The sequence below is a fragment of the Lotus japonicus genome, chromosome 3 (assembly GCF_012489685.1).
Source record: "Lotus japonicus ecotype B-129 chromosome 3, LjGifu_v1.2".
NCBI lineage: Eukaryota > Viridiplantae > Streptophyta > Magnoliopsida > Fabales > Fabaceae > Lotus > Lotus japonicus.
The window spans coordinates 36,572,094-36,599,645 of record NC_080043.1 but is presented as its reverse complement, the minus strand read 5'-3'; the positions used below and the strand labels follow the sequence as shown (position 1 = coordinate 36,599,645).

Genomic DNA, 27,552 nt, shown 5'->3' with positions numbered 1-27,552 from the left:
TAAAACTAATGCCTTCCACTCACTGCCATATCAAGGAGGTTCAAGCCTCTCTCGGTGGCTTCCACCATGCTCTCGCTATCACCACCATTTTCGTGCAGCCCTTGTTGTTCATGATTTTTCCCTTTATCTCTCGACCCAGTTCGATCTCTTTCTCTCTGCAAATCTCTTTCTTCACCTGCCATGGCTGCTTGAATCTGAAAGGTTTATTTTTGTGGGTTTTTGTTGCTTAACAAAGAGGAAAGAGAAAGATAGATTTATTATCTGAATCTGAAAAGTTTCTTGGTCTGGGTTGCCTGATTCTGAGTTATTTTACCATGGTTGCTTGATCTGGGTTGCCAGACTTTAATTTCAATGTAGGGTTATGAGGTTTTCCCCTGAAGAGTCGAAGAGATGAAGATAAAGAAGAGATTATGGGTTTTGTTACGAAGAAGATAAAGACGTTTTAATTTATTTGTAATTAACAATTTTAATTAAAATTAATTATGTTTTTACACAAGTGGAAATTTTTTAATTAAAGTAAAAATTTAAAATTCCATTTCAGCTTCAATTAACACGTGTCAATGCTACCTCACTCCGGTGAGGCGACATGGCAAGTTGGTAGGACTACTACCTCCGAGAAGGACCAAAGCTGGTTAGTTTTTCAAACACTCAGGACTATATCCAAACTTTACTCTGATGGATGATCATTTTCAAACTTCACTGATTACACAGGGACCAAAACCTTAATTAATCCAAAATTTAATGAAATGCACATAATTAATATAGATATGGACAAAGAAAAAAATTTAACTTAAAAAGTACAAGAGTTTATGATTGTCTAGAACGTGGTCTCTATTCTTATTAGGGTTAAATATGTTTGTGATCCCTGAACTTTAAGCGAATTTTGATTTTTGTCCCTCACCAGCGTAACTTTTTAAAAGCAGCCTCATGGTTAGGTAATATTTCTTAATACGAAAATGTTAGTTGTTAGTAATGTTAGTAAATTAGTCCCTCCTCAGGGTTTGAACCCTAGAACTTTCACCCTTCATCCAACCCGACCCTTACGTCCCCTAATTCTTACCACTTGAGCTAACCCTGAGACATGGTTAGGTAAATAGTTGGTGTCTAAACTATTTGGTGTTACACTAGTCATTAATGATTTAAAATAGCTAACTCAGGCAACTATTTCTCAATCACTTTTAACCTTCTCTGTTCTTCCATTACCTGTTCTCTTATTTCATTGTGAGATCAACCGTAAGTTAAAGTTATCAAAATTAGCAGTCGCTTAGTCGAATGAATTTCACATATACAGGTCAATCTCAGCAGTGGCTTAGTGCAGTAGGGCCAAAAGAAAAACACATTTTCAGTTCTGAAGAAAGAATGACAACAATGCCTTTTGCTGTACATTAATTAATAAATACTCAAGCTCTATTTTAAGGACAAGGGAAGTTAGTGAGAGTTAGGACAATATAGTATATACTAAAGTAGTTACATCCACCAACAGGCAACTCTGTTGCCAAGGACTTCAATTCAAAACTACCAGTAGTCCATACAAGAACATGAACCATGCTCGAAATGGTGAAATCGCTTCCTATCTCGAATAGTTATCTGACGCTCATAAACTTTTGAGATTAATTTCATTGAAGAATGACAATCCTCGCATATTCGCAAATTTTTCACAATCTGAATTGGTGTCTTAGGGGATGTGCTAATTAAGCCAAACGCAACTGCAATTTTCTCACTGTGGTAGTGCAGCACACTCTCCTTATTCTTCTCATCTATCTTAAGAAAGACTTGCGTGGTATCTGGCATGTGACCTTCCAAGCTCAACTTGTGCGAAATTTCCTTCAACATTGAGAGTATTTCTTTGGCTCTAGGATGGGAATCATCTTCAACAAGAAACTCATGAATGACACCATCAATTTCAATCCAACTACATCCAGGGTCTTTCCTTATGTCTAAGCCTCTCATCATCAACCTCACCTCTGCAACTGCATCCCAATCCCCTGATGAGGCATACATGTTGGAGAGAGCCACATATGCCCCACTGTCATGAGGTGCCAATTTCATCAAAACCTCCGCTGCACGCCTACCGATTTCGATATTTTTATGCATCTTACAAGCACCAAGCAAGGCCTTCCATATGACATCATCCGATCTTATTGGCATGTTCAATATAAGATCCTCAGCTTCTTTGAGATAACCAGCGCGACCCAGGAGGTCAACCATGCAACCATAGTGTTCTATTCTAGGCTCTAATCCAGCCACAATGATCATTTCACTGAAAAATGATCTTCCCTTGTCCACTAAACCTGCATGGCTACATGCACTCAAGATGGCTATGTATGTAACATCGCTAGGGGATACTCCACTTCTTTCCATCCTTAAAAAGTAATCAAACACATCGTTGGCTTTACCATGCATGGCAAGACCACCTATGATCGCATTCCAAGTTATAACATTATTTCTAGGAAGCTTCTCAAAGACCTGAATTGCCTTCTTAATGCTTCCACACTTGGCATACATATCCACAAGAGCAGAGCCAAGCACATCATCAATCCGAATCTTGTTCTTCTCCGCGTACAAATGCACCCATTTCCCCAACTCGAGTGCTCCAAGGCGTGAAATTGCAGGCAGCACGCTGACCAAAGTCACCCGGTTCGGCGACAAATGTCCCATCTGCATCTTATGAAACATCTCTATGGCCTCCATGAAAAACCCATTTTGAGCATAGCCAGAAATCATCACGTTCCAAGAAACCACACTTCTCTGCTGCATTCTGTGAAACAGTTCCCTAGCAGCCTTAAGGTTCCCAACTCTCACATACCCATCAACCATCACATTGCATAGAACCACATTAGCCTCTTGCCTCCTCTTATCTGTTACAACTCTACTCATATCATCAACACCACCAACATTCCTGGAAAACAAAACATGGGCATCCTCCACACTCCCACACAACACATACATCCTCAGCAGATTACTGACAACAAACTCATCATCATCCAATCCGAACTTAACAACCAAACCATGAACCTGCTTCCCTTCTTCCAACCTTGCCGCAACCGAGCAAGCCTTCAACACAGAAGGGAAGGTGAACCTATTAGGCTCCGCCATTCCATCATACAACATTCGACTGAACAGCAACATGGCATTTAAGGATCCATCAGCATTGCTTTCTTCAGCAAGTGCCCTTATCACAGTGTTCCAAGCAAAGCAATTTGGTTCAGGCATTTGGTCGAACACTGAGAGGGCGTAACCGGGGTCACGAAAATCAGAGGTTGCACAGAGCTTGAGGAGCTCAGTTGCCACTGTGATATCACGTGTTCGAGCTGTTTTGATAAGGAAGGCATGAACTTGCTTCAATTCTCGAATGGTTTTGCATGTTCTGATTTCTGGGACGAGAAGCTGTGGATGAGAAGGTATTGCTTTGGGCTTCAATGTAAGAGAATTCATTTTCTAAAGAGAAAAGTGTAGATAATGTAAATGTTGTGAGGAAATAGAATTTATATGGATATTTTTTCTTTCTTTGGTCTTTATAATTGTTAATATATGCTTGTCCAAAATAAATTTTATCACTTCAAATTACTTAATTTTTAGAGTTTAATGGATATGCACTTACAGTGTAAAATAGTTTTACACAGTCATCCAATCAAAGCATGCCACATAGGAGAGATAATTACATTTGACTTTAATTTTAATTAAAAGAATAATATATTTTCTGATTTGGCGGAATTCAATTGGATGTCTGTGTAAAACTATTTTACACTGTCAGTGCATATCCATTAAACTCTAATTTTTATACACTTGTCACCAAAAGAGTTTTACACATAATTCCTCCGGAACGTGGCTTGGAGGATTTTACGCCGGCGCAGTTGGTGGTGATTTGTTGTTCGCTGAAACTCAAGCTTTGCTTTTGGGATTGAAATTCCTTTGGAGAAAAAATTGGAAGAAAGTTATTTGTGGTGTGGATTGTCTAGATCTTGTTACTGCTCTAGGTAGGATGGATTCAGTTTTCACATGTATGGGAGTGCTCTTATGGATATTCACCTTCTCCTTGCAAGGGATTGAGATGTTCGCATTCGTTATATCCCTCGTGAGGCCAATGAGCTTGCGGATTGTCTAGCCAGAATGAGAGTTCTTTTGCAATGCGCTGTTACTGACCTTGATGATCATCTTTCCTTGGTGTTGCCTTTGTTGGCTAAGGATTTAGGCGAGCTTTAGTTTTGTTGTTTAATTTTCCTACTTACAAAAAAAAATCACATTTCTTTATTTACCATTTAAAATATTTTTATATTTTTTTTCATTTCATTTCAAAAAAAATTAAATTATTTTTAAATTCAAATTTAATTTATGACATGATATATTAATGAATTATAATGGTTTATTAGCATTTTTTGTCCCTCAGGTTTGAAAAATGTGCAAACGGAGTCCCTAAAGTATAAAAATAACATTTTACTGCCCCACGTTAGTCTCCATTAACAGTTTTGGTCCCTTACTAGATTTTCCGTAAAAAAAAGTAACAGTTTTAATAACAAATATGTAATTAAACCAAACAAGTAAATTAAAAAAATTAAAATAAAGACCAGAAAATTCATAATCTTCATCTTCTTCTTCCATCATTTTCTGTATCATTAAACCCAAATACCCAGAAAATTAAAAAATTTAAAAATCAAAATCATCCATATCATTTTTTTTATCTCACAAACATCTTCATCTCCTTATGAAATTTGCACTCTTTTAGGAAAAATATGTTTACTTCCGACTAGGGATGTCAATGGGTACGGGTGGGCATGGATAGTATATACACACCACCTGCTTCACATGCAAATTTTTTACTTGTATTCGCTCTATACCCACATGAATATCCATTAAGTGGGGTTTAACCGGATTTTCAAATACCCGTGGATATTCACGGGCACCCGACACCAGTAAATATAAATGAATTCACATGTATTTGTTTAAAAGAAAATTATATTAAAAGTAAAATTTAAGATTGGACTTATAGTCAATCAATGTGTGAAGGAAAATACTTATTTTCTAGGGTTAATACATCAGAAGGCCCCTGTAATTGTAAAGGGAATCAAATCCAGGGCCTAGAAAATTTTTGCATCAAATTGGGTCCCTAGAAATTTTTTTTTAATTCAATTAAGGCCAAATGTTGCCACCTCTCAATTTTGTCCTAGTCAGCAATACCATGTGGCTTTTTTATTTTTATTTTAATTAGAAAAATTAATTAAAAATTATTTTTAAAATCCAACTCAATTATATAAGCAGAAAACAAAACTTAATAAAATCCTAATCTAATAATAACCTAAACAAAAACCTAAATCTAATTAATTCCTAACCTAATCTAATAACAAATCCCTAAATTGAAGTCTACCTCAATTTCTAATTAGAAATTCAACAACGCAGCATCAACCCAGCAACACTCAAATTTTTCAGATCTGGTCTTCAAGCTCTCAAACCTCCACATCAAACATTGTTCTTCTTCATCCCTTCAAAGCCTCTAAACCATAATCAAAGCCATAAATCTCACCCCTTTTGGAGCTTCTGAGAGAAGTCTGAGACAAGAGCTTGCAAGCATCCATGCTCAAATCCATGGCTGTCGCAGATGCCACGAATGTCGCAGCATCCTCCGTGCAAGTCACGTGCTTCACCCCATCCTCCACCTCCGGCCTGCTACTCTCCCTCTCCCCGTCCACCTTCGCCGACTTCACAAACCCCTTGTACTGGAATTGCAGTTCCAACCCGAAATCTGACCCGAACCCTCTCGACCCTGACCCGGTTCCTCTCCCCGTTCACGCCACGCCGCCGAGGTGACCCAGCCAATCTGTTTCTATTCTTCTAAGTTTCTGACCTCGATCTGCACCATCTCTTTCATTTTTCTTCTTCCTTGTTTCTGATATGAGGGTTTTATGATATGGAGGCTGAACTGTGCAAGAAGAAGATGAAGGTTGAGGGAGATTGATGATGGGGTTAGAGGGTTTGCCTTTCGGGTTTTCAGGGGTTGGGTTTGGGGTTGGGGAGCGTGAGGGAGGGTTGGGGTTGGGATTTGGGTTGATGTTCCTGGATTTTCAGTTTCTTGCTGGGTTATTTTCATCATTTCATGTGAGTTCAAAAGATGAAGATGAATATGAATGGTTGTGAATGAGTTATTCTGGCTTATTGTTATAATTTTTGGGTGAATATGATAATGTTAATTTTTTGGTTTAATTTTTGCATTCTGGGTTTTTCTTGATGACAATTAAGAGGATGAAGATGAAAGATTAGGATTTAAAAATAGAATAAAGGTTATTAGAAAAATTTAACTAATATGAGTTGGAATTAAAAAATAAAGTTTTATAATTTTTCAATTTAAAAAAATTAAAAATGCCACGTGAAATTGGTGACTAGGACAAAATTGAGAGGTGGCAACATTTGGCTTTAATTGAATTAAAAAAAAATTTTAGGGACCCAATTTGATGCAAAAATTTTTCAGGCCCTGGAACTGATTCCCTTTACAATTTCAGGGGCCTTCTGATGTATTAAGCCTATTTTCTACCCTTTTTTGGGTCTAAATGACTTATTTTCACTATTACCGTGTATAAGTTTACTTGAAGGAGAACTATAACTCAAACACAAATTCACTAGATATTAGACTTAATATACATCTATGTATATATATAAAGATATTTTAGTATTTTATATATCAGGTGAGTATACATGGGTATAGATAATTCTATATCCGTAACCGCCCCATTAATAAATGGATAGTGGAAATACCCATTAAATAAATCTGTGGATACCCGTGGTCGCGAGTAATTTTACCCATAGCGGGTTTTTATCCGCGGGTATCCACGAATATGGGTAACTTTGACATCCCAACTTCCGACCATTTTTGGAACAAAAGCATGTTAGTAGGTCTTGGGTTGGACAAATTCTTTCTCTTCTCATCACTATCACAAGATTCACATCTTCTCAATTGCCCAAAAAAGGTTTGGCTGCATGCTGCAACTGCACTCTCCTATCCTATCCCATGCTGGTGCATCTTCGAAATTCTGTCATTTTATTCCTTCATTTTCACCCTCATATCACCCTCGAAAACCTAATTTCTTCAACAGTGAACCAAACCCATTAAGAGAAAGCAAGACCCGACGGCTGTAACACCCCCTTTTTCCCATTGTTTTATTTAAAAACGTTTATCAGAGTTTAAAAACATATCAAGGGAGTATTACACTTCTTCACGAAAACTCATTAAAATTAACACTGATTGTGTTTGAAAATTTATAAGTTCATATGCTTTTCAAAGAATGAATTATTCCTGCCAATGAAATTTCTAAACCAGTCAGATAATCCTAAGATGCATAAAATCACTTATTTAAATAGGTTTATCTTCCATGATATTCCAATAAAATTCATCATACTCAGAACTGAATTTCATAAGCACTTCGGCCGTCAACAGTACGACATCGCCATCATTTAGAAAATTATTCAACAACTTCCATAAGAAGAGATTATAAAATCCTCTCAACATAAATGTAAAAGTAACGTAAAATATCTAACCAGTGTTACATTACAGAGCAAGACACTTATTTTATAATAATAATAATAATAATAACATAAGCTAAGACTCTCCGAAGCTACTCCTCATGAGCCACATCTCTACCTCCTGTACCTGAGCGATGTCGCATAGAACATCATTCCAACAGAAGGGTAAGAACTTACATTGTATAAAATATAACATAACAAAGAGCAAGTAAACAATTCAGATCCTGCTTTATAAACTCTTCACCTTTACTTTAAAATCTGAGTGATTATAATATTTTCTCTCAAGACAGTTTCACAATTCTTATTAATGTTTCGAAAAATTATAAGCTTAAAGAAGAATAATAATTCGACTTTACCACAACAGCAAAACAATTCACCAACAAATCACCAAACACATAAAACCACTGAAAACGTGAAACTTAGTGTGTGAGACTCTAATGTATGCATGTGGTACCAATTGTTAACCTTAGCGGTATCACCGCGTCCACTCCAGACAGTTAACCACCAATGAAGTCCACTCCAGACTTCCAGAACCACGCCAGTTCTGGGACAAACCTCAGTTTTCCGATGAAAACCGACACGTTGCCTCTTGACTAAATGAAGTGTATTTCGTGCAAAAACTCATAAATTAAAACATGCAATTTTGAGACCACTCCAGCCCCAAATATATAACATATTTTCTCACCAAATTCCATAACGGAAATCACACCAAAATTGCACAAAATAACACTTCAATACAATTATCAAATCATTCACTATTCCACTGACAAAATAGCAACACAAAATCATCAAATGTCTCATATCAATTACTAGAATCAGTTTCAGAATCAATCTCAGAAATAAGCAGAAACATAGCAAACTTGCATATAATCCTGGTACTAAATGAGCAGTCCAAAAATTATGAAAATTTTACCAAACATAGCCTTATACGTTAGCTTTCATATAAAATTGGTTTCACCTAATTTGGAATTCTGTAGAGAGAGTTATGGTCTCTACAGCACAGGTTGTTAGGGTTTCTGCGAGCAGAAACAGAGTGAACTTGCAGATAATTCTGGTATTGAACCAGCAATCTAAAAATTATGATAATATTACCCAATATAGCCCTATGAGTTAGCTTTCATACAAAATTGGTTTCACTCAATTCGGAATTCTGTAGAGAGAGTTATGCTCTCTATAACACAGGCTGCTAGGGTGTCTGCGGGCAGAAACAGAATAAACTTGCAAATGATTCTGGTATTGAACCAGCAATCGAAAAATTATGAAAATATTACCCAACATAGCTCTATGAGTTAGCTTTCATACAAAATTGGTTTCACTCAATTTGGAATTCTGTAGAGAGAGTTATGCTCTCTACAACACAGACTGTTAGGGTATCTGCGGGCAAAACATAACAGAACCCAATTTTCCCCGGAACCTCAATTTCGCTCAAAATCAATTTTTCTCACCACATGTTAACACTCAACACAGTCTCTCAGTTCTGAATTTTCAAAAAAGATGAGGGTTCCTTCATGTTAAACTCAACCTCTGTTATTCTACAATTATACAAGATAAATTCAAACCCTTACCTCTTGAAGATCAAATTCTAGGTTTTTTTCTTCTCTTTTCTCCCCTTCTCTCTTTCACGCTTCTTTTCTTCTCCTCTGCTAACTTCTCCAATTCTCAAATTCTGATTTCTCTCTTTCTAATTCACTCATATCCCTTAAATAGTCATACTAATGGGCCCCACTCTCAATTACTCACACAAAAACCTAACAAACTTATTTATCTAAATCTTATTCTATATCACATGAGATTTAAATTATAATCACATAATTCATCAAATTACCATATAACATAATAATAATTAAGATAAAATAATAAATAACCTAATAACGAAAAGTGGGGTGTTACAACGGCGTCTTCGGTGGGTTACTTTAAAAGTGACTCACCGTGGTACACTTTAATTTTAATAGTCAATGACAATAATGCCCATGAATATTTTCCATCTTCCCAATTTTTTTTTTTTTTTATGAATCACAAGTTGGCCGGAATCCATGGAGGAAGTAAATGTGCATCATCACCGGCAGCCCTCCACCGCCTCTCATCCGCTGGAAAATACCCCTCCATATTTCCCCTTTTTGTTCCATCCATTAATGACCTAGTTGTTTGTTTTCAGATCAAATCTATTTTTTTTGCTAGCAAAATCAAGGGAGGGTGACATTTACAGTAACAATTTCAGGTTTTCTTACATTCCCATTTCTTTTTCTTCTTCTTTTTTTCATTTGCAGCATAAACAGATTCAGATTCATTCGTTTCATCACTAGATTTGTGAGTTTGGATCTTTTAGCTCTTTTCTTACATTTTCCTTTTTGTTGATTTGGGAGAGAGAGAGTGAGAGGTATCACGAAACTCAGCCACCATGTAGATTTGCATCACAGAAGGTTGCTGGGTCACTGGAAAATTGATCGGAGGCGCTTACTTGAGTCACCGTCGGAGATGACAACGTCCACCGGAGCTCTTGGCGGTGCTGCTAGTTTTGGAACTGGAACGAAGACGGTAGAGAAAAGGATAATATTGGAATGCAAGTTTAAAATTATTTAAAAATATCTAAATCTAAACCGTTGATTTTTTTATTATTATATCTAAAGGTATATATTCAACTGCACCACCGTGTGCCAATTTTTAAGTGTACCACCGAAGCCAACACCGCAAGACCCCCTCTTGATTGCTTCACTATTTCCTCATAGCTCCTAATTTCTCTCAACAGTGAACCAAACACATTAAGAGAAGAGCACATATTTAATCTTCACTAGCACTAGCCCATTCTTAATGTTGCATTCCAAGCATGTTGGATAACAAACTGCTTGATGTGGTCATGTAAGCAGAAATTAGTTGATGAAAAGCCTGAGGCTAAATTTGCTAAAACTCCATGATTTCCCCCGTTTTCCCTGACTTGTGTTATTAATCAAAGGGGGAATTTCTTTTGGATGCCATTGGAAACTTGAGAACAATTTGATGTGGCTTTATTTTGACTGTGCAGTACCTTTTTGATTCATTTGTGAGACGCCGTTGTTGTTAAATATGGTCACACGACTTTGAATGTTACCAAGATGCTATAACGTGACAAGTGATTAGGTTAAATTCATCCCTGGAAGAGAATTATCCAATTTAGTCCCCAATATTGTAAAATGTCGATCAAGCTATTCATTATTGTGTAAGAACTAACTTGACCTACATTTTATATGACTATAAGGCTATCTAGACCAATATTTTCAAGGGACTAATTTAAGTATTCCTTTTTTTACGGACAAAATTATGAGCACTCAATGACCAATTTGATAATTCACTCAAAAGAATCTAAATGGCTAAAATTTTCTTTTGGTTCCCATTCTTTCTTAGCCATTGCTCACGATCCGTTTCAATAGCTTCCTTGACCTCTTAAGATAATTTCATCCATTGAACAGAGTGTACTAAAATTCAGGCGATACAAGAGATTGCTAGAGAAAAATGAAATTTAAAAATTATTTGACAAGGTAAATTTTCCTACAATGTTGCTAATGCTAGATAAATTGCCAAAACTAGTTGCAATTAATCTTTGAGTATCATAACATAAACTTCCTCTTTTATGCTCTCCTCCTCTTGAGTCGTGTTTGCTTATAAATAAACGTAAAGGGAAGAAGGAAAAGAAACCAGTCCCATACATAGTCTTGGGAAGAAGGAAAAGAAACCAGATTTATCATTTTTGCAAGTAAAATGTATAGTCTTGGGAAGCTACGTGGTGCTTTTCAGTACCTGCATTTACAAAATAATGCACTGCTTCAATCTTTTGTCTTAACCAGCAACATGTCTTCCACTGCTGGCAAGGCAATTACTTGCAAAGGTATGAATAGAATTAGAAATAATCTTCTATTGACCGATTCAATTCCATGTCATTTGCTTGTCTTTACCATGTCTTCTTTAGGATGAGATCATGCACATTATATAATTAGTCCACAATATTTAATGCGATGAAAAATGCTAGCAACACTCACTTTAACACTATTTTTCCAGCACCCTCATTAGTTGATTAAAATTCATATGAGATCCACTAAAAATATGAATCTCATTTACAATTTAGTAGGACTCTATATGAATTTGAATCAATCAAGCGAGAGTGTTGAAAAGTGAGTGTTGCTGCTAGCACTCATCTTTTTCTTCGCTACTTCCACTATTAACCATGCAGAGAAGAAACTGGTACTCTATATTCATGAAATTTCTTTTGCATTTAAGAAAGAAAGAGTTTAATTTAGGTTTTTTCCATTCCAAAAATTCCATCGGTAATGGCTTTCTCTCTTTGAATCTGCAGCTGCAGTTGCATGGGAAGCAGGGAAGCCATTGAAGATTGAGAATGTGGAGGTTGCTCCGCCACAGGAGAAAGAAGTTCGGATCAAAGTCAAATATTCCTCACTTTGTCACACTGATCTTCATTTTTGGGAAGCCAAGGTTGGTAACACATGAAAATTTGGGTGATTGTAACATGCTGTAATCATGCACTACTAGCTCATTGGGTGGTATAATCATGCACTAGCTCACTGGGTAGTAAATGGCGGCTAATTAACTAGAAATTATATAAGGAAACAATTTCATCTCTGGTTTCTAAGCTAATCAACAACTTGTGATTTCATATGGAACTGTAGTCGCAATTTTAAAAATTAGTGATGTTCTAATTGTAAAATTAAGCAATTTTTTTAGCCACTGATTGTCTTAAACTTTGAGGACCACCGTATGGACAATGGACAATGGTGATCAAACTTTTTTGTTCATAGAATTGTCAGTTTAATATCTTACCTTCTGTACCTAATTTGTTTATTAACTTCCCTTATTAATCTATGCTTTCAGGGTATGCCGCCAATGTTTCCACGCATATTTGGCCATGAAGCATCAGGGTAAGTTGTAATGTCTTAATGGATTAATTGATCTTTATATGAAGTATTATTGTAAATGAACACATGACTTGTGCTATATATCAACATATATATAAATTATATATCATGGAAACTACTGATAACTCATTGTGGAGTTTTTGCCAGTGTTGTGGAGAGTGTAGGTCATGGTGTATCAGACCTGAAGCCAGGGGATCATGTGCTTCCAGTGTTCATGGGAGAGTGTGGGGAATGCCCACATTGCAAGTCAGAGGATAGCAACATGTGTGATTTGCTGAGAATAGATCCAGTACGAGAAGTCATGATCAGTGATGGCAAGTCCAGGTTCTCCATTAACGGCAAGCCCGTAAGCCACTTTGTTGGCACATCTACTTTTAGCCAGTACACGGTTGCTCATTCTGGCTGTGTTGTAAAGATCGATCCCACTGCTCCTCTTGACAAAGTTTGCATCCTCAGTTGTGGCATCTCAACAGGTTCTTACAATTTAGACATCCACCTAGTAGTTAAGATTTACCTCTCTTCTTAGAATTCGTGTTAGACCTAACTCAATTCTTTTGGGGTAGAGTTAGGCCTAACTTGAATTGTAAGATGGTATCCAAGCATGTTCTGTATACACCACCCATAAATGAGTCACTTCATGTCTAGTTCTACAAACTTCACCCTTTAGATGTCCAGTTGTGGGCGTGAGTGAGGGGCGTGTTAATGTCTCACATTGACTAGGCATGTCTTGAGGTAGAACAATCCTCAACCATGAGCTAACTTTTGGGGTAGAGTTAGGCCTAACTCAAATTCTAAGATTTCTCACATAAGAAAAGTTTTCTGATATGATACAATCTCATATGTCTGTGTGTGCAAATAGAAGACATTTCTCACATAATAATAACAAATTTCAAATTCCAGGATTAGGAGCAGTTCTGAATGTTGCTAAACCAAAGAAGGGCTCTTCCATTGCAATATTTGGGCTTGGAGCTGTTGGGTTAGCTGTAACTATCTAACTTCTTTAGATTTTTTTTAAGGTTTTATTGAACTAATAATGCCATTTATAGAACTCCCTACATGTGGTTATATTATCAGGCAGTTGAAGGTGCACGAATTGCTGGGGCATCCAAGATTATTGGGGTTGACTTGAATCCTGACAGATATAAGGAAGGTAATCACGACTGACAAGAATATACTATGCCATCCATTAAAAAGTTGGCTCTTATGAAGCAAAAGAAACTAGTGATCTGATTAATTCAATTTCTTTCTTGCATATCTCTCAATGCCAGCAAAGAAATTCGGACTAACTGACTTTGTAAATCCAAAAGACCATGAAAAACCAATTGACGAGGTAGAAGTATTCTTTGCAAATTTCTAAATTTAGACCCTTTGATCACAATATTGTCTCATGCATGCTAAACATTTGTTACTATCTCTAGGTCCTCAAAGAGATGACAAATGGTGGTGTTGATAGGAGCGTAGAATGCACTGGAAACGTCAATGCCATGATGTCTGCTTTAGATTCTGTTCATGATGTATGGTTTCCAACTAGTTAGTTCCCTGATTCATTGGATGAAAAAAATTATATTTCTTTGCTAATCACATTTCAGAATTTGAACAATGCAGGGATGGGGTCTTGCTATCCTTGTTGGAGTGCCTAGCAGGGATACAGTTTTCAAAACTAGTCCTTATAGTTTCCTTGATGGAAAGACACTTACAGGTACTGCCTTTGGGGACTACAAGCCTAAGACAGGGCTTCCATCAGTGGTAGATTTGTTCATGAGCAATGTAAGTGCAATTTCAGATTCTCTCTACTGCCATAGATTTGTATGAGGCAACAAGCAATCCAATTATGTAGCTAACTCATACTCTCATATCCCTTTGCTTTACTTGTTTTCTTCAGAAATTGGAGCTGGATAAGTTCATAACTCACAGAGTTCCTCTCTCAGAAATCAATAAGGCATTTGATTACATGATTAAGGGGCAAAGTTTAAGGACAATCATTGACATGGAAAACTAGAATTGCTTTTCCTGGTAAAATGGAATACTAGAATATCATTGTTGAATAATGTTTAATTAGTGAAGAGTGATTTTATTGATGTTAATGGAGATACTTAGTGCTTACTGGAGTGATTAAGTGGACATTAGGTGAATAATTGTGACTCTTTGGCAATTGTAACGATCACGCAGCATTCTTTAATTTCATATGTACGAGATGTAGAAAATAACAAGAGAAATACAAAATAATTCAGCCACTAAACAACACTTCCTCTTACACTATTTTTCTGGTAAGTTATGCAGTAACTTTAGTCTATCATATATGTGGGCATATCATGTTGGCACCTTAATGTCACCATTTTGTGGCAATTATTCAAGAACATTTTGCCACCACAAAGAATACAATGTAAAAATGCTTTTCCATAAATCTCATATTGCAAGCAAACAGAAAGTGTTAGAGTCCCACATTGGCTAGAGATGTGGCCAAGCAATTGCTTATATATGGTTGTGCAAACCTTAACTCTTGAGCTAGCTTTTGGGTTAAGTTAGGCCTCCTTCATGGTATCAGAGCTGATGGTTGTTTGACCATGGGCCTGGGCCCCTATCCTAGATCCATTTGTGGAGATCTCCCATATTTGGGCCACCCGTTTCATTCCACGCTCCAGATGTTCTACACTGGACGTGAGGGGGTGTGTTAGAGTCCCACATTGGCTAGAGATGTGGCCAAGCAATTGCGTATATATGGTTGTGCAAACCTTAACTCTTGAGCTAGCTTTTGGGTTAAGTTAGGCCTCCTTCAGAAAGTTATCATAGGCGAGGACACTTACTTGGCCTCCATGAAACCTTGCCCAGTGACTTTCCCCTTATTCTCAAGCAAGCTCAAAAGCAAAAATTGAAATTACCGTTACCACTACCCGTTCCGTATTGTGAATCGAACAATCTGTACATTTAGGAATAAAAAGAGGGTTTGAGGATTTTGAACAGAAGTGAAGTTAGCAGGTATATAAGCCCTTAACGGAAGAGCTTATTTAAGCTTTTATTTGTAAACTAATCTTTAACAGCTTATGAAAAATAAGCTTCAAACAGCTCATACGTAAATCATAAACTATTTAGATAAATTTTTTTAAACACTTAAACAAATGTTTATATTAGAATATAAGTTCACATAAGCTCTTTCAACCTACGTCTAAATTAACTTTTTAAAAAAGGTCAAATGTGAATTTTGCCTGGGTTCTCCCGTCGATGAGAACGAGGGTAAATACACAACTTCGAGATTGCTGGTCGTGGAACTCTAATCCCTCAGGGGTATACTCTGCTACTGCGAGTTATGCGTGGCTCTGTGATTGCGGTAGAAAGGATCCGTTAGTGGATGATTGGAAACGGGTTTGGAAGATTAAAGCACCAGAGAAGGGGCATGTTTTTATTTGGCCGGTGTTGCATAATGCAATCAGGTGAATGAGCGGAGGTTTGCGCGTCACCTCGTTGTTTCCCCCGCGTGCTCTCAATGCTCACATCCAATAGAGGACATGTTCCATTGTCTTCGAGACTGTCGTCATTCTCAGAAGATATGGCGGAGGTTCAATGCTTTAGCTTGGCCCCAGTTTGGTGCCCAAGAGATTCGCATATGGATCGCTCACATATCAGAGGGGAACGAATCTCCCTTTTCATTGCAGCTTTATGGAGCCTCTTGCGTTGGCGTAATGAAATGGTGTTTGGAGAAGGGAAATGGCGTGTTGATTTCATGTATAACTGGATAAGGAATGAGGAATGAGATCACTGTCAATTATTGGGTGCTGGAATAGGTGCAATTTGTGGAACCTTGCTTGCAAACTCGCCCTGGTGGTTATTACTCCCTTACAGTGGATTTGGCCTACAACCATGTTCATAACCGCATGGGGATGGGAGGAGTAGTGCGCGATTCAAGGGGAACCTGGATGTTTGGTTTCTCTGCGGGTTTGCCAGGGGTCATTCAATGACTGCTGAAATTCTTGCGTTGAAGTTAGGGCTCCAACTATTATGGGACAGAAATATGAGGAGGCTTTATTGTGAGTTTGACTGTTCAGGTCTCGTGAAGGTGCTTGGTGGAGAGAACCTTTTCCACGTCCTTGCTAGCGACCTTCAAGACCTACACCTTCTTCTTTGCAGGAGCTGGGAGGTTCATCTTAGACATAAACAAGAATCGTAGAAGTTGAGTCGAGTTTAGAGCTCTCCCTCATCCTCCAGAATTGAGATCAAATCTGCATAGTCAACGCCATGATGATCTTTTTGAAACCATGACTCCAAGCAAGAGTGAGCCACACACAGAGGGCACAAGTTTCAGCTAAGAAACGGTTTTCCTTCTACGCATAGCTCATAAACCCCACAAGCCACTTACCAAGAATGTTACGAATAAGACCACCACCCATGTAGTTTTCTACCTCCATGAAGCTCCCATCCATGTTGAGATTCACAAAATCTTCTGGCAGGGGAGTCTAAATTATCAGCCAAGATACCTTATCATCAAGATTCTGATTTTGAATGTACCTAATAATCTCATCATGATCATGACAAATGTTTTGCCAAGCCACCTTTAGCGGCCAACGATGTTGCTCAAAAATCATATTATTATGACACGAGCACATTACTTAAATAGCATGCTGACCACGAGCACATGAACTCACCCTCAAACTGAGATGTTTCTGAAGAAAATTACCCGAGGAAAGAAGAACCAATCCTAAGCCACATCTCATTGGAGTGTGGGCAGTCCCTAAGGTAGTGGAGACCATCTTCTCAATTTTGAGAGCACTGGACCGAATTATGCATGATAATCTAGACAAAGAATCTCACTTTCTTGGCAAGTTTTAGTTTCTATATTCAAACCCAACAATTATTTACTAGAACATCATGGGTTTGAGTGTTCAACCAAGCATACATATCCTGAACAAATTTAGCAACCCTGGTCACTCTCGTTCCAGGTCCAACGATCCTCATTGTCGTGGTCAACTCTAGGAGTCACATTGGCAAAAAGATCAAGCATGTCATGCCACAAAATGTGTGAACCTGATCCAACAACCACTAGTTATCCTGAACGAGGTCGCGAAGATATAAATATGTGTTTGAGATGTTAATGAAAGGGAGTTTCAGGGAATGTACATCGGTGCCACTCCAGTCACTATACTATAACGAACAATTCCTGGTCCCCAAACTGAATTTAAATATGTGCTTTAGACAATCACATGCCTTGATGATGACTTTTCAAACTGGAGGTGCGTTTGACTGATGCATCACATTCAAAATAGATGAACATGCTAAATATTTATGATCAAATTCTTGCATCTAAAGCTTGTTTGATATTTTCAAAAGATGCCACACTTCTTTCCCAAGAAAAGAAGGGTTGAAGGAACTCATATCATTCATGCCCATACCTCCATTCTTTTTTTCATGAGAAATCGTGCTCTAATTAACAAGATGCCAACCCCGACACCCAATGTCCTTGGCCCATATAAAGTTCCTTAGAATCTGATTTTAGAGATTGACAGACGACTAGAAAACATGCATGGTGTAAGTGGGGACAGAAGCAATAATGAAGTTAGCTAGAATAATTATACCTAAAAAATTCAGCATATTTGTTTTTCAAGATGCCAACTTCTGTTGAATATTCTCCAGCAAATAATTAAAATTATTAATGGTCATTCTGACACCTTTGAGATGAAAGTCAAGGTATTTACCAAGATCACACACAAAGGCAATAAGTAAAATACTCCTAATATCATTACGCACTCTTTCTGCATTCCCTTGGAAGTGAATAACTTCAACTTATTAATATAAATCTTCAGCAAAGAGGTATCACACATTTTTTTCAAATATTCGGCAACAAGATGCTGTGTGATCCCATGGCCTGGAAGAAAAAAAGTACATCATCAGCAAAAAATAAATAGGATATGGGCAGATCCGATGGGAAAACCAGAATGGGTATCCATCTATCAGAATCCACCAAATGTTGAATGCGAACAAAAAGTCGTCATACATAGCATAAAGAGATAGGGAGACATTGGATCACATTGTCTAAGACCTCTCCTCGGATGGAGAGGCTAAGTCGAACATCATTCCACAAAATATACTACTTAGAAGAGCTGACGCAACATATAATAAGCTCAATAACCGTGTTGGGGAAGCCAAACAAATCTAAATTCGTTTTCAAGAAAGACCATGATACACTATCATAAGCTTTTTCTAAAAAAATTCAAATGCCCAAATCCCGTTTTTAGAAGATGTGCCCATGTAGTGAACAATTTCTTGTGCAAGGAAAGCATTGTCCATAGTACCTCTACCCGACCTAAAATTGTTTTTGTATAAGCCTAATAAAGCGGTTTTGGAAAGGCCTAAGTATATTCACAATCAACTTCTTAATCAATTTATATGTCACATCTACTTTCCCCAAAGAAAAAGCATCACGCACCACCTTCCAAAAATTGTCACCCATAAGATCCCAATACTTTAGGAAGAAGAAGAGTTGGAAGCCATCTGGGCCTAGAGCGTTGAAATATTTAATGGACACTAGAGCTTTGTGAACCTCTTCTTTAATCATAGGTTGAGCCAAAATAGTTTGAGCCTCCGTAGAAAGATTAGGGATATTGTCATGGTGAAATCCACACCAACCACCCTAGGATACTTTGAAAACAAGATTTGGAAATAAGATTGGACCTCATTATTTAGAAATCATTGTCAGAGAACCAAGAACCGCCACTCAGCTTCAAGTGGTGTACCTTTTTCCTCTTTCTCCTTATAACCACTTGTATGAGTATGAAAATAGGAGGTATTCCTATCCCCAGACCACACTATATTCTCACGAGATTTTTGAAACTAAAGTGTTGTTCTTGTGTTTGTGATGTGTGAATTGGCTGCATTTTGTCTCAACACATTATTGTGCGACCAGATGATGCAACATGTGGTCTCTACAAGATTGTGCAATCAAACGCTGAAGGTTCTGTGTTACGTTTGATTGTTGTTTGTGCGTTCAAGAAGACTTAAGTGAAGCTGTGCGTTTTGTTGAAGCTTAAGAATTCAGTTATGATCGCGTGTGCTAACCTTGAGGTTGTTACAAGTTGTTAGCGTATGAACCAAGTTTGAAATAAGAGATATGTTCTGTTTTTTTAATTGGTTCAGATTTGATTTTGGAAAGATATGATTCCCTGAAGATTCGTTTTCCAGAAGATGTGTTATGGGCTCAAGACATCAAGCCCATCCAAGACCCAAGTCTCTACGCTGGATGTCTATTTATTCAAGTTTTGTAACCCTAGCTGCGCAAGGATTTTGAGCGTGTTGTTTTCATCCCTAGGGTTTATTGTGTGAGTCCTTCTTGTGAGTTTTGTACCAACTTAGTGCTTTCGTGTTCATCACAGTACTGAGTTGATTTGTTTAGTTGAGTTGTAATCTCATCAACCTTGTTTATTGATAAACAAGTCTTGATCGCTGTGGCAGTGGTCATTAGGGGTTAGAGAAAGTTTTCTCATAACTTAGAGGAGAAGGGCTAAGCTAGATTCACTTGTGTAATAGTGGTAGACATAAAAGAGACTCTATACTAAGGGGGAGTACTTAGGTATAGGAGGGACTTTCATGAGACCTGAGAGCTATTATTTGATAGTGAATTGACTCCTGGATTGGTATCCTCCAGACGTAGGTGATGTTCACCAAACTGGGTTAACAATCCCTTGTGTTCTTTTATTTATGTTTCTGTTTAGTTGTTAACGAAAAACATTTAACTTTGATTGTTGTGTATTGTTGTCGTACACATTGGTGCAACATCATGTACAACATCTGTCCCAGGTGCATACAAATTTCAATTGACATCAGAGCAGACACCCCCTGTTTTGGTTGGGTGAGCTCCAAGGAGAACTAATTCAGTTCCAATGGACAACTCTAAGGAAGGTGGCTCAGTGCATAGACCACCTATTCTGGATGGCACAAACTATGATTACTGGAAGGCACGTATGACAGCGTTTCTCAAGTCCATCGACAACAAGACATGGAAAGCAATTGTCAAAGGGTGGAAGCATCCTGTGATAACACCCAAGGAAGGGGAAACATCAACTGAGGGTGGAAAATTGAAACCCGAGGAGGACTGGAATAAGGATGAAGATGAAGAAGCTCTGGGAAATCAAAAAGCTCTAAATGCTATATTCAATGGTGTGGATAAGAACATGTTCAGATTGATTAACACATGTACTGTGGCTAAAGAGGCATGGGATATTCTCAAGACTGCTCATGATGGTACATCCAGAGTCGGAATGTCAAGGCTTCAAATATTAACTACTCAATTTGAAAACCTGAAGATGAAGGAAGATGAAACTATCACATATTTTCACATGAAGCTGCGTGATATGGAAAATTCTTCTTTTGCTCTAGGTGAAAAAATGTCTGAGGAGAGGCTTGTGAGAAAAATTCTGAGGTCACTACCTAAGAGGTTTCAAATGAAGGTAACTGCAATAGAGGAAGCTCAAGATATAAGCACTCTGAAGGTAGATGAACTTATTGGATCTCTTATGACGTTTGAGCTGTCGCAAGATGATAAGCGTGACAAGAAGCACAAGAACATAGCTTTTGTCTCAAACACTGAAGCAGATGATGACTTATCTGAGAATGAAAATGGTGAATCTGTTTCTGATGCGATAGCTCTTTTAGCCAGGAAGTTCAATAAGGTGCTAAAAAGGTTAGATAAAAGGTCAAAGCCAAATGTGCAGGACAAGCGGTCTGACAACACCAAAGGACAGAACTTTCAGCGTCGGGGCAAAGATGAAGAGAGTCAAAACAAAACACGAGGAGTTCAATGTCATGAATGTGAAGGCTTTGGTCATATCAGGTCAGAATGTCCTACTTATCTGAAGAAACAAAAGAAAGGGATGATCACTACATGGTCTGATGAGGAGTCTGATGATGAGATTGAGGATGAAAAAGCCAACCAAGTCAAGTCTTTCACTGTCAAGTATGATTCAGGAGATGAAGCTAGTGATCTGGAATTATCTGATGAAGAGCTGGCAGAAGCATACAAACTTTTACTTAAGCAATGGGAAGATGCATGTGACTAAGGCAGAAAGCTGGAGGTGAAAGTCAAGAATCTAGAGAAAGAGAAAGAAAACCTTCAAGACTTTAACACCAATCTGGAAGAGGAAGTATCTATGCTAAAATCCCGTGTTGAAGATATGGTAAAATCTGTTAGAATGCTCAACAAAGGATCTGACGTATTGGATTTCATTCTAGAAAAAGGTAAGACTTCCAAAGACATGGAAGGGCTGGGATATAACAAGGAAGCTGACTCAAAAGATACTAAAAAGAAATCAACAAATATCAAGTTTGTTCCTGCTGAAGAAAAGTCTCCTTTTCGAATGCCTAGCCAGATGGTTCAACAACCGGTTACCAAGGTACGTAATCAAATACCATATGTTTATCAACACAATCCTCACAATTATCTTCAGGTGAGAAATTATCAGAACTCCAGCTGGAGGTGTCATTACTGTGGAAGATTTGGACACATAAAACCCTATTGTTTCAAGCTTTATGGATATCCGCAATTCCAAGCTCAACCAAATGCCAAGAAGAAGTATACTTCAGTTAAGAGCAAGTGGAAGCCAAGAGTTGATGCTAAAGCACTCATTGCATACACATCTCTTCGTGCATCACCAAGGGAAGATTGGTACTTTGATAGTGGGTGTTCCAAGCATATGACAGGTGTGAAAAGCTATCTTGAAGACATGGAACCACACTCTAAAAGCTTTGTCACTTTTGGAGATGGAGCAAAAGGGAGAATCAAAGGGGTTGGTAAGCTTGCTGATTCAGGATCTCCAAAACTTGAAAAGGTGTTATTAGTGGAAGGATTGACTGATAACCTAATCAGTATTAGTCAATTGTGTGATCAAGGTCTGAAAGTGGTATTCTGTGACTCAGAGTGTGTGGTCAAAAATAAAAACAGGGATGTGGTTATGAGAGGAGAAAGATCAAAGGAAAATTGCTATATGTGGACAGATCAGAAAAAATCTCTAGTGTCAAGATGTCTTGTAACTAAAGAAGATGAAGTTAAATTGTGGCATCAAAAACTAGGTCATCTGAATCTGAAAAGTATGAAGAAGATAATTACTGAAGATGCAATTAGAGGGATGCCCAAACTCAAGATTCAGGAAGGAAAAGTTTGTGGAGAATGCCAAATTGGAAAACAATTTCTCATGTCGCACCATCCGGTTCAACATCTGACAACTTCCAAAGCTCTTGAACTACTTCATATGGACCTGATGGGACCTATGCAGGTTGAAATTTTAGGAGGAAAGAAGTATGTTTTTGTTTGCGTTGATGACTTTTCAAGGTTCACATGGGTTAACTTCATTAGAGAAAAATCTGAAACTTTTGAAGTGTTCAAAGATCTCTGTCTTTGTGTTCAAAGAGAAAAAGGAAGTGACATCATAAAAATCAGAAGTGATCATGGTAAAGAATTTTGATGAAACCTTCGCTCATGTTGCGCGTTTAGAATCCATCAGGTTACTACTTGGAGTAGCATGCTTGTTGAAATTCAGACTATTCCAGATGGATGTGAAAAGTGCCTTTTTAAATGGATACTTAAATGAGGAAGTCTATGTAGAACAACCCAAAGGCTTTGTGGATCCTAGCTATCCTGATCATGTCTACAGACTCAAGAAGGCTCTCTATGGGTTGAAACAAGCTCCAAGAGCTTGGTATGAAAGATTGACTGAGTTCCTGATCAACAATGGTTACCACAAATGAGGAATTGACAAGACTCTCTTTGTGAAGAAGAATGGAAAGGATCTAATGGTGGCTCAAATTTATGTAGATGACATAGTTTTTGGTGGAATGTCAAACCAGATGGTGGATCAATTTGTTGAACAGATGAAGTCTGAGTTTGAAATGAGTCTTGTTGGAGAACTGACCTACTTTCTTGGTTTGCAAGTTAAACAGATGGAAAATACTCTATTCATATCCCAAAGCAAGTATGCAAAGAGTATTGTCAAGAAATTTGGTCTTGAAAAGGCTGGACACAAGAGAACACCTGCTGCTACTCACATCAAGCTCACTAAATATGAGAAAGGAATTAGTGTAGATCAAAGTCTCTATAGAAGCATGATTGGAAGTCTTTTGTATCTAACTGCAAGCAGGCCTGATATCACATTTGCTGTTGGAGTATGTGCTAGGTATCAATCAGAACCTAAGACAAGTCACTTGATTCAAGTGAAAAGAATCATCAAGTACATCAATGGAACTAGTGACTATGGTATTCTATACTCTCATCACACTGACTCTATGCTAGTTGGTTATTGTGATGCTGATTGGGCTGCAAGTGCTGATGATAGAAAAAGTACTTCAGGATGATGCTTCTTTCTTGGAAACAATCTTATATCCTGGTTTAGTAAGAAGCAAAATTGCATATCTCTCTCCACTGCTGAGACAGAATATATAGCAGCTGGAAGTAGTTATACTCAGCTAATTTGGATGAAGCAAATGCTCAAGGAGTACAATATCGAACAAGATGTCATGACATTGTTCTGTGACAATATGAGTGCTATCAATATTTCAAAAAAATCCTATTCTGCACAGCAGAACTAAACACATAGATATTCGTCATCACTTCATCAAAGAATTAGTTGAAGATCAAATTGTGAAGTTAGAACATATATCTACAGAGAAGCAGTTGGCAGATATTTTCACAAAAGCTCTTGATGCAATTCAGTTTGAGAAATTAAGAGGGTTACTTGGAATCTATCTATTTGAGGAAGCATAGCAATTAAAGGGATGTTTGTGTGCCAACGACTATCTAGTCATTATTGAGGCACGCGCAATGAAGGAAAATAACTTCCTTCTCCCACCTTTCCCTATAAATACGCTATTGTTTCTTAGTGGAGTATCAACTGCTATAATTCTCTTAACTGATTTTGATTTTCTCATAAACCTCTGTTTTCTTGCTCAAGTTCTTGCAAATTTCATGTTCTCTCAACAGTTTTTTAAGATGATCACACCAGAGACCAATGCTCATGGCGTGAAGGTAATGGGGTTGAAATCTGAGAAACCTAAATCCCCTAAGGTCACGCAATCTTGCGAAACCCCTGTTTCTGTCAAGAACCGCGGTGATGGTGCATCATCGCAACATGCAAATCTTGCAACCAGAAGCAAGAAGAAGAAGAAGCGCACCAAGACCACCTATTCCAAGAGAAAGAAGACTCCTGTTCTTGAAGAATCTTTCCCCAATGTTGTTGTGACTCCTGAAGCATAAGAGAATCCCACAGCCGTAATCAATGAGGAAGTATTCGTGGCTAGCATCATCGCTGAGTTACTTGAAACCCCTATCAAATTCACTCAACATGCAGATGGGGAACCTTATGTCTCGTCATCAGAAACTGCTATTCCTGATCCTCAATCCACGAATGCTGATGAACATGTTTGTGGTTCTCAACCTGAGGAAGTTCCTCTTCCTGTTGAAGAAACGCATATCAGTTATGTGAAGGAACCCACTGTGGTTCTAGAGTCTCCTCAAAGGGACACTCATGTGGGTTCGTCAGAAAGAATGGCTGACACTATGGTCACTCCTCCTGTTGCTGAAGAGGCAGTGATTGTGGAAGATGTGCATGAAGAAACTGAATCAGATGAATTACTTGCAAATGTTGTAGGTTCATCTGTTATCAAGAAGATGGAAAGGAAGAAGACTCAACAGGTAGCAAGAAAATATATCACGAGATCTTCTGCCTCTCACAAGAAAGCTTCTTCTGGTTCTGGTAAGAAACACAAAAAGAAGACTGCCATTGTTATTGATGACTCCCCTGTGAAGAAGAGTGTGAAGAGGAAGTTGTCTGCTGATGTAGATGCTGAAGAGTCTGATGTGGAACCAAATGTTCCTGACATTGTTCCATCTGCAAAGAAAAGAAGAGCTGGGAAAAGAATTCCAGAGAATGTACCTGCTGCTACTATGGATAATGTCTCCTTTCACTCTGAAGAAAGTGTTGGTAAGTGGAAGTATGTTTACAAGCGTAGGATTGCTCAGGAAAGGGAGTTGGCTGCTGAGGTTCTTGCTTGCCAGGATGTGATGGAGTTACTTGAAGAAGCTGGGTTGATGAAGACAGTGGTTGGTTTAGGAAGATGTTTTGACAAACTGGTGAAGGAATTCATTGTCAACATCTCTGTGGATTGCAATGTCTCTGGAAGTCCAGAGTTTCACAAAGTCTTTATCAGAGGTAAATGCATTCATTTTTCTCCTTTGGTTGTCAATAGTTACTTGGTCAGAAGCTCTACTGATGTTGTTGGTGAGGAGATCTCATTGGATAAGATTGCTGCTGAAATCACTGCTGGTCAAGTCACGCACTGACCCTCTAAAGGTTTGTTATCATCTGCTTATCTAAGTGTGAAGTATGCCATTTTGAATCGCATTGGGGCTGCAAATTGGGCACCCACCAAGCATGCTTCTAATGTATCCTCTGTGCTTGCAAAGCTGATATATCTGATTGGCACTCATGCCCAGATTGATTTTGGAACTTTTGTTTTTGATTAAACAATGAGGCATGCTGATTCCTATGCCTTGAAGCTTCCTATTGGTTTTCCTTGTATGATCTCTGAGATTATTTTGAGTCAACATCCTGATATCCTCTCTGCTGATGAGTTACCTAGTGTGAAGGCTAGTCCTTTGACTATTGACAACAGGTTGCTGATTGGGACTCATGTTCCTGATGTTACTGGCATGACTGCTAAGTCTCATAATGCTGGTGCAAGTTCTTCCAAGCCAGCTGAGACAGTTCTTGCTGAGTTAATAGAGGTCTTGATAGCGAATCTGCAAGTGTACAGATTGCTCGAAGTAATAAAAAGATCAAACCACAGAGATTGCGTAGTTTATACTCTAAATTAACTAAATTTGGAATGAAAGGACGTGAAAGTAAAAATAAATATAAAGAAATGATTGGCTGTTGGTGTGAAACTTAACAGTAATTAAATAAAAGAAAGTGAATAAACGGTTGAAGTGAATTCAATTTAAAAGCGCGCTAGAGATCCTGATTTCGTTAACCTTCTCCTTATGTATCTTCCCAAACAGTTATAATTATGAATTCAATAGATTATCAAGGTGCTAAACCTAATTGTCCACTTATCAATTCCTTGCATAAGTGTCCCTTCCAATTAATTAGTGATAGCTAATTCCTTAGTACCTAATCCTAATTAATTAGAGATGAAGTTCAATTCAATTCAGGCAAACACAAGCAATTCGTTACCCTTATTCCTAAGGTGCACAGACCCTTGCTCAACTTCTCCCCAAATTCCTAAATTCTACCAATTTTCTAATTGCATAGAAAATAGTATGACAAACTATTGCAATAGAAAGTTTCAATTAAAACAGAGGAGAAATTCAAGACATAAAATAGAATTCATAATCATAACTGAAACTTGGTTCAAAATATAACTTGAAAGAAAACTAGATCAATCACCCTAACACTAGGGAGTTTAGCCTAACAATATCATAGAGAAATTACAAGAGAAATACCTATGAAATGTATCACCTACGGCTGCTGCCGTTCTCCCCCCCATTCATGTTCCAATTCAATATATATATATATATATATATATATATATATATATATATATATATGTCCCAAAAACCTAAAATCTATATTGTTGCCACCGCCACCTTTTTCCTTCTGTTCTGTTTCTTTTTTTTCCTTCATCACGTGACAACTTTCTATCAATAAGACAAAACTCTTCTGGCACGTGCCGCAGCTCCATTGGACCAAGGTTCAAGAGGGGTGGAATCCAGTGCTTCACGCACCTCTGTCTTATGGCAGACCCCCAGCTAGATCGCGCCACGTGGCAGGGCTGGAAGCTGCAGCCGTTGATTCCTTGCGGGTGCATCGTAATTTTCATGGACCATCAGCACCTGATCAGCTCCTCTTTATTATTCCGAAAATCCTAATAAAATTCAAATAAAAATCCTAAAAAATATAGAAAAATACTAAAAACATATAAAAATAATAAAATGCATGAAATAATCCTAAGTGACCTAAAATGACTAAAATATCCTAAATAATATATTAAAATGCATGAAAATTATATAGAAAAATAACATTAAAACTCGGGTCATCAGGTCTCCAAAACTCTTCAAGAGACTATCACAAGCTGCACTATAAGGAAGATGAATGTTGATCGCTTCATCAAG

At 37.8% G+C, this 27,552-nt stretch overlaps 2 protein-coding genes and 1 long non-coding RNA gene across 3 annotated transcripts; 1 reads left to right on the top strand and 2 right to left on the bottom strand.

Annotated features, from left to right (window-relative positions):
• Positions 1-1,287: 1,287 nt before the first annotated feature.
• LOC130709463 (pentatricopeptide repeat-containing protein At5g48910) lies at positions 1,288-3,455 on the bottom strand. Its single transcript, XM_057558832.1, has one exon. The coding sequence runs from the start codon at positions 3,433-3,435 to the stop codon at positions 1,516-1,518; it is 1,920 nt and encodes a 639-aa protein (XP_057414815.1). The 5' UTR covers positions 3,436-3,455; the 3' UTR covers positions 1,288-1,515.
• Positions 3,456-7,382: 3,927 nt separating this feature from the next.
• LOC130748293 (uncharacterized) lies at positions 7,383-9,330 on the bottom strand. Its single transcript, XR_009022634.1, has 2 exons — positions 9,075-9,330; positions 7,383-7,636 (listed from the first exon to the last, which is right to left on the bottom strand). It is a non-coding gene; the product is annotated as an uncharacterized LOC130748293 (long non-coding RNA).
• A 1,728-nt stretch (positions 9,331-11,058) lies between these two features.
• Positions 11,059-14,645, top strand: LOC130709462 (alcohol dehydrogenase 1-like). Its single transcript, XM_057558831.1, has 10 exons — positions 11,059-11,368; positions 11,834-11,970; positions 12,367-12,413; positions 12,558-12,883; positions 13,311-13,393; positions 13,485-13,560; positions 13,679-13,740; positions 13,829-13,924; positions 14,016-14,177; positions 14,293-14,645. The coding sequence occupies exons 1-10, from the start codon at positions 11,242-11,244 to the stop codon at positions 14,407-14,409; spliced, it is 1,233 nt and encodes a 410-aa protein (XP_057414814.1). The 5' UTR covers positions 11,059-11,241; the 3' UTR covers positions 14,410-14,645.
• The last annotated feature ends 12,907 nt before the right edge of the window (positions 14,646-27,552 follow it).

Excerpts from the sequence above, each read along its gene's own strand:
- LOC130709463 (XM_057558832.1), bottom strand. The coding sequence starts at position 3,435 with ATGAATTCTCTTACATTGAAGCCCAAAGCAATACCTTCTCATCCACAG.
- LOC130709462 (XM_057558831.1), top strand. The coding sequence starts at position 11,242 with ATGTATAGTCTTGGGAAGCTACGTGGTGCTTTTCAGTACCTGCATTTA. Across the intron at positions 13,561-13,678 it reads TCCTGACAGATATAAGGAAG|CAAAGAAATTCGGACTAACT; the intron begins GTAATCACGACT and ends TCTCAATGCCAG. Across the intron at positions 13,741-13,828 it reads ATGAAAAACCAATTGACGAG|GTCCTCAAAGAGATGACAAA; the intron begins GTAGAAGTATTC and ends TACTATCTCTAG.